The following is a 12,347-nucleotide window of genomic DNA, read 5'->3' on the forward strand; positions in this document are numbered from 1 at the left end:
CGATTAATCTTTAATTTCATTTGGGATAAAAAAAGAAAGAATCAAAAGAAACACTTTGGTTGGAGATGTAACAAGAGGTGGTCTTTCAATAGTAGATGTAGAATGCAAATTAAAAGCATTAGAAGCAGCATGGATACCGAGATTATTAAATTCAAAGGGAGTCTTACTTGAAATTTTAAATAATTATTGTAGAAAACTTAACTTTGATATATACTATATGTTAAAATGTTCAACTACTGATGTGGGAAATTTAAACAAAACTAAATTACCACTATTTTATAAAGAAATGCTGTGTTGCTTTAATGAATGTAAAAGAGAACTTAACTTTGATAAAAGATTACCTGATGATATTTTACAACAACCATTATGGAATAACACAAATCTGAAATATAAAGGAAACCCCATTTTCTTCGATAATTGGGCGAGATCTGGTATCTTATTTGTTAGTGATTTATTTGATGATGGAATTTTTAAACCGCTAGAACATTATTCAAACATTAATGACAAATCTAACTGGCTATGTGAATACAAAATTATTATGACAATCACGAGAAAAATTCGAGGACTAAACGATTTTTCAAATTCAAGCTGTGTAAATAAACAAAATGTCACTAATTTTAACTTCCTTCTTGGATTTACCAATATACTTAAAACATCAAGTAATCTCTTTTTTTATAAAAAATTAGTTGAAAAAAAGTTTTGTAAACCCAATTTTCAGGCATTACTGTCTGAAGAATTCAGAATATTCGGTGATTCTAATTGGATAAACATTTATGAATGTAAAATTAAAGATTTGAAAGACAAACAGATAGCGGAATTCAGTTATAAGTTATTGAATAACATATTATGTAATAATGCATATATTAGCAAATGGAAAAAAGATGTAAAGAATGAATGTACACATTGTAAGCAAGTTGAGACTACAAAACATCTGATTTACGAGTGTGATAATGTTTTAAATATATGGAACACTGTTAGCAACTTAGCAGTTATCTATCCTTCAAAGTTCAATGGAAACACATTGTTGTTGGGTTTTTTCTAGAACAAAATGATAAAACCAAATCCTTAAATTTACTTATTACTTATATAGCCTACAGAATATATAAACATAAAATGTTATGTAGATTAGATTCTTTAAGTGAAACGACTTTTAATATGTATAATCATGTTAAAAAATCATTATGTTTCTATACATCAGTATTGAAGTATATAAATGCAAAAGAGCATAAATTTTTTGAACATCTTTGTAAATTAATGTAACTTGACTGCTGTGACCAGTATAAACTATCCTTAAATATTTATCATTATAACTATACGGTCAACTTAGGACTACATTGTTCATATATTATTCCTTAAGTAATTTCTATGTTATTCTACTGTTGATATATCTACATCAACGTTGTATATGATATTTTTATGATTTCGAAAAATATTTGATATTATGTATTTTCATATAAATTATATATATGCCTTATATAAAATAATATTATAATAAAATACATTCAATCCAATGGGCCCCTGGCACCATTGGTGAGAATTAAGAGGGAGTATCCGAGGATATTTTATCCCAAATAGTATTTATACTTTTTAATAAATGATGAAAATTCAAAAAAAAAAAAAAAAAAAAGAATTACGAGAAAATAGCAGTTGTGGACGGGTCAATACTATCAAAACTCTGGAATACAGGGCTTCCTCAAGATCTAAAGAATGCCTGTAGGTACTGGCTGTTATTGTTATCAAAACACCTCTCTGGGGTAGCTCTAGACCACAGTTTCTGCAGATGTCACTCCACCTGGTATCTATTGTTAAATGTTTGATTGACAGACGGCTAACAGTTTGGGGGTATTAACTTAAAGTTGGGTGTAAAAGAGAGAAAGATGGGGTGGTGTAGACTGTGTCATATAGCCATAGGGATACAACCATTATACAAACACTATGACCACAGAAACACTGCAGACCCTTCCTGTGTACATCAAAAGTATACACAGATCTCTTGGTCAGGTAAATAACAATGACCATAGATGAGCTCCGCCCACATGCAATGATCCATGAAGAAACCGTATGGTATTTTATTTGGGTCTTTAAGTATGGACCAAGGTGACTCAGGTGAGAGATTGAATTAATTAAATTAATTGTGAATTCCGATTTATGTATGAATAGGGATAGGTACGATTTGAATAGTTTTCAAAATAGTTTACTTAATTAACGCGAGGAATATAACGCCAGTCGACGTAAATGGTGCATTGTGACGTCACATCTAACTGTGATGTGTTTTTAATCGCAGCCGTTTTCCTTGAATTGTAAACGCCGACGGTTTCAAAGCCGACACGCTGATTGGCTGATATGAAGTTCATCTGAGCTTGACCCCTAATCGGGTTATGTCAGATCTTCTTACGCAGAGTATACGGCGCGGATCTAAGAAGTATGATTTTAAATAGATTCATACTGCTTTCCTTGTTCATGATATACCTTCTAATTTTATAAAGTACTGACCTTCTCATAACATTTTTTACATACAATATTTTCCGTTCTATTTAATTTTCTGTTCCATGTTTTACACCACCCTATTCTCTAGATCGACTTTGTTCGCTGGGCTATGATCCTGGGTACACATAAATGCAATGTAGATCTATATATAGCCTATGAAAATTTCCAGAATTTAAAACACGTGTATTTGTGAAGTTTGACGACTGACTTAAATTACAATACCTATCGAAAACTTTTTTATGTGATGCAAGCGGCCTTGTCGGGTCACGGGGTCAATCGGCAATAAATTACTTGATGTGGGTAGCACGTGACCTGTGTACACAATGATCGGGTGTTTACAAACGAGTCCATGAAATGACGCGCGTCAGAGTAAACTGTGTTTTTATGCTTTTTATATTGATTTAGACATTTTATATTTGTGATTTATTTGTTACTTGATTTATACCTTAATAGGCTGATCCCTTGAAACTCGGAGGTGGATGGCAGAACGAAAAGGGCGGGGTGTCTCAGTGCCCCCCCCCCCCCCCCCTATTTTTATCGGACTTTTTTTATAGATAAAGGCGCCAGCAACACCGTGAAAACATATTTGAATGATTACAAAATTGGGAAGGCATTCGAATATTGTGAAATGAATCGAACTTTCTTAAAGAAATATTTTACCATCCAATTTCCTCATCATCTGCATTATGCTTCCTGAGAGCCAGGTGTACCCTAGTCAAAGAGCCATACCCTTTGGGTAGCCATATCCATGATATCCAAGGAATCTGGTTGTGTGAAGGCGGCATTTTGCTCCTGTACTGCAGGGTAACTTAATAAATTTGTACATTTTACCAATTACACTTTAATCACAGGTCTCTGAATTTCTATCAATAAGCCGTTAGGCCTATATGATTGATCAGAGTGATATATAATATTAACCCCTCTATATATTCAGAAGCCCTTGCTTTAATGTACCTATCTACATGAACCCCGATGATATAGTTATTATGGGTAAAATGTTGGTTTTTTTATGTAGACTTTTATATTTTCAGAATGGGTCAGACATGCAGTCATGTAGCAGCCCTAATGTTTAGGGTAGAGTCAGCAAATAAACTAGGCCTGACTTCATGTACATCTTTACCATGCCAGTGGAAGGTTCCATCAGCAACAACAGAAATTGTGCCTGTCAAAATAAAGGACTTAAGTGTTCGAAAGTCTCGTCATGGACTAGGTATTACTAAATGTATTGAATTGACATATGTACATATTATAGGCCTAGTAATTCAATTTTCTAAATCTAGGTCACAGATTTAACAATATTTCTATTTTTTAGACAGATCATGAGTATAAAACATTCAAACAATAAGGACCTAGATTTGGCTAAAACATTGCTCTAAAACAATTAAATATATTATGTTTTGTAGAAAAAACAAGACCATTAGTTTCAAAGCAGAAACACCAGTATAAACCACAGGAGTCTGTTCACCTGGACAGGGACTCATTTATTGATGAGCTGAGAAAAGTTGTGCCAAATGCATGTTTATTGAAAGGTATTTTAACCAGTTCTGTTAATGCCCACTGATCACAGTCAGTTTTCAATGTAAAATACATGAAATGGCTAATGGAAGACCTTTAACTATTATAAAGTTTTATTGTATAGTGCAACATTTTGTAAAATGTTTTATCTAACAGGAACGGATCTACCGGTATGTGAAGAAGGTCTTCAAGAACTGCCACACGATGTTGGAGGAGACAATTCCATGGAGGCTGTTGAACACTACATCATCAGCAACATGGTTAAAGATGTCCATACATAGGGAAAAGTGCCACATATGATCCTCATATGAAGTGAGTTTCATATGAGGATCATATGCAAGTCATATGTGTATCATATGAAACTCACTTCATATGAGGATCATATGTGACAAACATATGATTCTCATATGTAGAAAATCATATGAATTTCATATGAATTGATTTTCATATGATTATCACATGGTATAAATTTCATATGAAAATCACATGATTTTCTCATATAAAATAAATTAATGTGTACCATATATGAATTTTTAAAAAATAGTATGTCTTCTCTGACAGAGCAAAGTATACCGATAACTTAAATTCTCGCATATTTGAGGGTTTGAGAAAAAACACTGGTTGATTGCTCATTTTATGAAAAATGTACAATATTGGCTTAAAATCTTAATGTTGGGAAGGACACAAGTTTTTGAATATCTGCTTTCTAAATCAAAAGTTAACAAGCAAAATTTTGTCAAGTTATTCAATATATTTTAAGAAATATGTAAAATTTTAACCTTATTTAATCCAAAAAAGGGATTGATCAAAAATGAGAATTGCAACAAATGATAATTGTTCTTTAAAAAAAAAAGAAGGTTTTTTCTGAACAAAGACAACAGAAATCATTTACTTTTAAAATTTAATTTTAGTGATGAATCCATAAATTAAAACATGTACAGCAGGAATCCACGATACATTAAAACATGTACAGCATATTCTTTACATAATCACACCATACAGCACATTTTTTATGTTGGCATAAAAAAAATCTCCCACTGGTCAATGAACACAAGTGGGGAGTATAGGTTTAAATATTATTTGCAGCCTTTCAACAGGGGTGGTCACATCCCAAACATGAGAGAAAAATTCTCAAAGGGCTGTAAAACAAAAGCAAACAAACATGTATACCTATTTCAAAAAATTCTCAGAGCATCAAGGGGATTGCTTGTGCAAGTACACTAAAAATACATACAAAGAAGATTTATATCAAAAATGACTTTGCACAAGCTGATGGTTTAGAAAAATCAAAACTAGATGGACATTTTAGTGAATATACATTGACTAGAAACAATCTGTGTCCCCTGGATAACTTGTGTTTAATAAACTTTGTATGCTTGAGTTCAGTCTCCTCTTGTTCAATCCTGGCTGGGGTTTTTCCTTCTTTGATGCTGCAATGACACTGGATACAGTGATGAACAAGTGGCATGTAGGAAAGAACATTTGTAATAGGAATAACATCCAAATCCTCAGAGAACTCTATCACAGGACAACCAAGATGTGTTGGTTGCTGTATAACCCCCTTTTCAACAATTGCTAATGAACTTCTCCTAGCACCCTGAAGAAGGAGTAGACCACCTTTGAAGATTCCAACTTTAAACTGAAAGTGAAGAATATTAAAACATTTCATAATATCATATCATGATCAATGGTAACATACAATGTATCGTTCGTACAGAATTGCAGTCATCAAATTTCATTACTTTTTCATGACCTCAACCCATTTTCAATGACCTCAAAGACAGACAACAGACTGATGAATAAGACACAAATATGAGGTCTTTCTTACCACATGAAAACGACTTAGCAGTTGCACATATCAGGAAATATAATTTGAAAAAGTTTCTTCACATTTTCATTTGATTTGTACGAATTATACATCGTTACTGTATGTATAGTCCACAAAATGTGATTTGATGATGTTGTTTCTGAATAAACTGCACTATGGGGATAGAACGTTAACAATCTAAGTTTTCTCCTCTTTAATGTCATTTTTTAAGAAAGTACTCAAATCTCGTTGATCCACTTCTCTCTGAAGTTTTACGTGTTTCGTTGAACATCAATGTGAAGTCAGTGCCCCCACCTCCATGTTTCCCATATCCACCACCTTCAAGCACGTTGTGCAGAACGCTCTATCTATTTCTCTTAACAGCCCTGACCTACTCAAAATTGTGCTCCCACTCAGAAGAATAAACACATTTCCAAGGCACGACTCATCAGACTGCATACCCGTATATGTGCCATTACCTGTAGCACACTTGTTCATTCGCACCTAAATGCTCACAGTAATGGAAATTACTTTGTGTCAAGTGCTTTTATGATACAGATTATAACCAACATGGTTTTAGTAGTTCCGGATTAGGCGAAACAATATCCATTTATTTTAAAGGATTTTTATCTTAATTTAAGGAGTTTTTAAAAAATTTAAACCAGGAAAAAGTGAAATCCCATGGCTTTCCATGACCTAGCTCTCTCAAAATTCCCTTACTTTCTCAAGACCTAAAACCAAATTTCATGAGTGAGTTCAAATCCCATGACCCGTACGAACCATGTACATGCATTACACTATAAGGTTTAGTATCTTTGTTCCAAACTTGAAGTAATTCATTGGTAACCGTTATAATACACTCATGAGGAACATATATATCAAATAGCAATTGGAAATTAAGAGAGTGATTTTAAAAAGAATGCACCTCATCCTCTCTACTCAAATACATGATGGACATCCCCTCAGCAATACTTGATCCATCTTTACATCTACACATTTGGTAGCTGATCATCTTCCCCTCCAAACAGGGGGATGGGATCCCTAGGTCAATAAGACCCTGCAATAGGAGGCATTGGTGTTGGAATGCTGACATATCTTGCAGCTTTGTTTTGTTGTTGGCTGTACGAAGTGGTCTCAAAAGCAAAGGCTTCTCACAGTCTTGTTTGATTTCTGATAGATTTCCTATATTAATGTAAAGAAAATTATGGATGCAAAGCTTTCGATTTTGTTAAAGCATTACCAGTACTTGATTGTTTCAGGCCAAATAAACCTTAAAACATATTGAAATAGTTTGTGCTGTCAGATATCTAGAACATGTACTATTAATTATTCTACAAGAATATTCATAACATTCATCATGCAAATAAATGTGTACACACTTGCAGACATTCCAAAACATCTCTGGATGTGACATAGTCTTACTATGATATTTTGCTGAGGTTCATATAAATAATAATATAATTCTTTACATAAATTTTCAAAAAGTCTAGATCTAATTTCTTATAAACTAATTTGGTATTTATATAGAGTTAAATTGACATACCAAAAAAGTTGCACATTTCCTTCCTAGTGGATAAATCCTGCACCTCCTTTGTACACTGCCTCCTACAACATTGCAATTTCAGTATGAAAACGTGCTTACATCAGAAGCATACCTCATTCAAAAACAAGAGGCCCATGGGCCACATCGCTCACCTGAATTACCTTGGCCCATATCTGAAGACTTTCCATATATATTTGCATGTAAAACCCTAGTCATTAATATGAACCCAACTACCCCTGGAGGCCACGAATTTTGCAAACTTGAATCTACACTACGTCAGAGAGCTTTCATGTAAATGTCAACTTCTTTGGCCCAATGGTTCTTGAGAAGAAGATTTTTAAAGATTTTCCCTATATTTGTATGTAAAACTTTGACCCCCCCCCCCCCACTTGTGGCCCCATCCTACCCCCCGGGGGCCATGATTTGAAAAAACTTGAATCTGTACTATGTCAGAAAGTTTTCTTGTAAATATCAGCTTTTCTGACTCAGTGGTTACTGAGAAGAAGATTTTAACTATATATTTGTATGTAAAACATTTTATTTAAATTGCTGTCTTACCAGGTTCCATTGTCTGTAAAATAGCCCCCCACTATGACATGTTGGAACAAATAGCTTTTTCCGAAAATGACTGCAGTATCTCTACTTCTGGCCAGCTGATTTTCCTGATGAAATAGCTTTGCTCTGATCACACCATGCCTCTTCTCAAATACATCCTCAGAGTATGCAAGGGGTGGACCATGCCGAATGATTTCATCAGTCTGAAAACATAATCAAACTCTTTGAATCAACCACAAAAAATAAATGAGTGTATTTTATCTTGTTTACATTATCTTTTGGCTTTGCTTGAAAATAATAAGGAAAACATACTTGTACTTACCAAATGGGTCATCAAATGTGTCTTTACTTTGTTCATCAACTCTGGTACATGGCGTTCAACAAGAATGAGATACTTCTCGACAAGATTATCAAGCAGATGTACATCTTCCTCCGCAAATGTATCCAAGTGCACAATCCTATTTATCTAATTCAGAGAAAAATCATGTTCAATATTACATTACAGAGAAATACATGAAAATTCAACTTTCTCTGCAGAAAATGGTTAAACTTTTATTGGAAGAAAGGAAATGTTCTCCACATGTAAAATTATGGTGGAAACCCTATTTAAACTTGAAACCTAGTGAGCAATTGAGTTTTCACACAAAGCTTAGAAAATATTGACCATTTTGACTTCTTCAGAAAAACAATATATCATATTTATACTTACCAGAGACAGGACACAGGTCATCTTAAGAAACCTTGCATCCAGACCAGCATATTCGAAACTGAAGGGTGCAACTTGAATCTAAATTTAACATCAGATATGAATATTAATTATCAAAGTCATTTACTATATATTTTCATCAAAATGTCTATCAAAAATGAATGATCTTTCCTTGCAAGAATGTTAAGTACCATAATACTTTCTTTACAGATTAATTCATCTATATGCTACTCACAAATTTTTTCAAATCCTTCCCTTGTCTGCTGTTCACATTCTTGGTAATGTTAAATTTCACTCGCTGATGGGCATCTAGAGCAGTTAAATGGCTTTCAAGTGATGTTGCCCGAGTATCAGTTAATGAATCAATGCAGACTTTAAAAAGATGTTTTGATGTTCCAAGATGAAAAAGATGAAGAAGTCCAGATGGTACATCTCTATCAAATAAAAACAAGTAAATATGGTAATCACTCGGATTTAAAAAAAAAAAGAAGAGAAATTCTCATTTAAGGTTGATCGATCCTCGTGTGATGTCATAGGTTTTTGCAAAAATCTTAATAAATTAAACTTTGCGCATGATAGAAATATATCTTTCTGAGGAATTTTATTCACTGGATATAATAAAAAATCTGGTAAACTATTAATACTGAAAAAGTTTATATTTTCCATAGATAATCAATTGTTTATGATTAAAATAATTTTGTCAAGGGCAATAACTCCTATGCTGGAATTTCCTCTACTGGATGTCTATTATACATTGGTTTACCTAATATCCACAATTAATCTATACATATTTATGAATTATCAGTTTTTTAAAACTGTTGATATTTAAATTTTGTCATTTCAACAAGTTTTTATCTTTTTTATTATTCTGTTTAACGAAAATATGTGATTTTCTGATGTTGATGTATACTTCTGTTTTTGTATGTCTGACATCTTTAAAAAGGTGGCAACATATATATTTTCTTTGGTTATTAATTAAATTAAACTATATTGAGTGGAAATTAATAAAGTTTTCCCACTTTTAACCATTAATATTGATAAGTCACATGAGGATGGAGCTACCTTAAGCCTTTGGTTCGGGTGAGCTAATATTAAAGCTGTATTACCCGATGTTCATGTATTTGTTTTGTACATAATTGCTTTAAAGCAGATTAATTTCTTTATAAAGTTATTAACTTTCCCTTAATTACATGCTTAAAAACATCTGCATGTAAAAGAAAACAGTGCAAATATTATTTAGAAAATAAATATAGTGGGTACATATATAAATCATCCCATAATAGACGTCTATAAATAGACCCACCCGCATCAGGGGAATCCCAACATGATGTATTAACTCAAACGCAACTGTCTAGTTTTAAGGCTGAAAGAGCGTAAAACAAGGAATTACTAGGAGGTATTTGATATATTTTTTTTCTATTAAAGTTATGGTGCGGTACTGTTATGTGGTGTCGGTGGCCGAGTGGTTAGGCCGTCAGACTCTCGACCGAAAGGTTCGAGTCCTGGCCGCGGCAGGGCTGACTTTGTGTCCTTGGGAAAGGCAATTTACATGAATTTCCTCACTCCACCGAAGTGTAAAAGGGGTACCTGGCTATAGACAGTGAAAGATATTGTTAGAATGTTAGTGCTCTAGCGCTTGTAATGGCAGCTTGCACTGTATGCTTCCTAGGAGGATGAGAAAGTTCTAGATTGATATAAGGTCTGCCGGGGTAATAATGTACATTACATTTGTAAAGCACCTTTGGGCGTACATAGTGTATGAAAAGGGTGCTATATAAATATGGTATTATTATTATAACAAAATACAAAGTTTTACACAGATAAGACCACCGATGATCTGAAAATTTGAACTGGTAACATGACTGTCACTTGACATGGCGGAGTACGTGACGCGGTTATTTGTAAACATCGATTTAAAATCAAATAATTTGGGTTAAAACAGGTGAAATAATTTATGATATGTCGTACAGCCTCATAACTACATACGTGCGATGATTTAATAGCGTTTTTACGAGATGGAAAAAAATATTGTAATTCGGACCATACAGCTTTAACAAAAGTGCCTCAAATATTCACCTTTACTATAACGTCAAATGATTTCCCTGGAACAGGTTATAATTCATTTTCGGGAAAGGAGACAACTTTTCATCAAGTGTTCACTTTACGAACTACGTACCTATGGGGATTAAGGATGTCCCAGAAAGGGTTGTCATACTCCTTCACACCTGTGTCCTTTCTCAAAGGTTTCTTTGATGCTTCTGTTCCTCGCATATTTAATCTTTCTACTGTCCTCTTTGTGTCCTGGGGCGTTCTTTCTCTCTGCTTTGATAAGCAACTATTTCTGTCTGCCTGTGAATCATATTTGTAACTCAGTACATGTAGTATGATTTAAATGCCATAAAGATGTAAACTAATCAATATTTTAATCCTACATACATGGCATTTCGGACAAAATTTCAAAGTTGTTGCCCCAGCATGGTTGCACGTCAATGATAACATGTTAAAGTCAGCTATCAGTGAAGCAACTTCCATTGTAAATTTTACACAAGTCTTCATTTCCGCATGAAATGTCTCAAATGGAATTCTACAAGTAGAGAAAAAAAAAATTGCTGTCAAATTCAGTTTTCATTTGCAACATGATTTTAAGGTGGTATGGACCATAATTTTGCAAGTTATTGATAATCAATGTGATATAAGCCAAAAAAAGAGACTTTTCATTAAATTCTCATTAATTACAAAAATATAAATCCATATATATCAATCATTCACCTAATCTCATCTTTACCCGTACGAAATTTTCCGCCCGTAAGAGAGGCGTAATTGGGCAGGGTTTCCTTGTACTTTTCTGGTCGGAATCTGGCAGTTTCATATTCTCTCACTTTTTAGGAAGATATGAGGTTTACGGGCGTCAAACGTACGTATATCAACCGGGATTTGGGGCGAATTATTTAAATGAGTTCCGGCCAGAAAAAGAACGCAAAATTAATCCCGCCTGGAATCCGGCCGTAATTCTTCAAGCTTCTCGCATTCAGAATCTGGTTGTAATATTGATTTCACCCGGAATCCGGCCGTAATTTTTCAAGCTTCTCGCATTCATAATCTTATTGGCTGTAATATGGATTTCGCCTGGAATCCGGCCGTAATTTTTCAAGCCTCTCGCATTCAAAACCTGGCTGTAATTATCGATTCCGCCCGGAATTTTTTTAGCGTCTCGCATCTGAATCCGCTGCTGTCTATTCCGCCCACAATTTATTCGCGTATGAAATATTTGCTAGAGCGCATAAATAAACGTAAACGATACAAAAATCGATATTGATTTAATTTTTTTAACAGCATATACTAATATGAATTACACAAAATATAAACGATTATAAATATTGATGACTGATGTTAATGTTTATTAATTATAGATATCGAATACGCCAACGTCTTAAGTGTTTACGGAATCCATTAAATAATGGACTGCATAAAAAATTATCATAACAACCTTAGCTACCCGCCCTTTTTATTTGCTCTAACATCTCAGTCTGCTGAATATCCAAGTTAAGGTCAGTACTTTACACAATATAACAGCATATCCACGTATACCGGGCCTTGAGTGGTAGAGTTCTATAAATACCCATGTCATCAGAATAAAGTCTTTAAATGGATTAAGCTACATTTAAATCAATGTTCAAAATGACTTAACAATTGCTTTAAGAATACTGCAATGAAAATCCTGATCTTCATCGTTA

At 33.7% G+C, this 12,347-nt stretch overlaps 2 protein-coding genes across 2 annotated transcripts in view; one reads left to right on the top strand and one right to left on the bottom strand.

The window, feature by feature from the left end:
• The first annotated feature begins 2,280 nt into the window (after nt 1–2,280).
• Nucleotides 2,281–6,011, top strand: LOC130055096 (uncharacterized). The gene is made up of 4 exons (XM_056166494.1): nt 2,281–3,291; nt 3,519–3,697; nt 3,891–4,016; nt 4,159–6,011. Exons 1-4 carry the CDS (start codon nt 3,236–3,238, stop codon nt 4,281–4,283), a joined length of 486 nt encoding a protein of 161 aa, XP_056022469.1. The 5' UTR covers nt 2,281–3,235; the 3' UTR covers nt 4,284–6,011.
• LOC130046513 (uncharacterized) overlaps nt 4,890–12,347 on the bottom strand; it is a 29,261-nt gene continuing 21,803 nt past the window's right edge. Inside the window, exons 18-26 of the mRNA XM_056166184.1 lie at nt 11,050–11,231; nt 10,790–10,962; nt 8,849–9,047; nt 8,617–8,694; nt 8,230–8,373; nt 7,911–8,110; nt 7,353–7,414; nt 6,735–6,991; nt 4,890–5,641 (exon numbers count right to left, since the gene is read on the bottom strand). Of these exons, the coding sequence (XP_056022159.1) occupies nt 5,246–5,641; nt 6,735–6,991; nt 7,353–7,414; nt 7,911–8,110; nt 8,230–8,373; nt 8,617–8,694; nt 8,849–9,047; nt 10,790–10,962; nt 11,050–11,231 (1,691 nt within the window). The 3' untranslated portion in view covers nt 4,890–5,245. The remainder of the gene's footprint in view (nt 5,642–6,734; nt 6,992–7,352; nt 7,415–7,910; nt 8,111–8,229; nt 8,374–8,616; nt 8,695–8,848; nt 9,048–10,789; nt 10,963–11,049; nt 11,232–12,347) is intronic.

Source organism: Ostrea edulis, chromosome 5 (genome assembly GCF_947568905.1).
Source record: "Ostrea edulis chromosome 5, xbOstEdul1.1, whole genome shotgun sequence".
Taxonomy (NCBI): domain Eukaryota; kingdom Metazoa; phylum Mollusca; class Bivalvia; order Ostreida; family Ostreidae; genus Ostrea; species Ostrea edulis.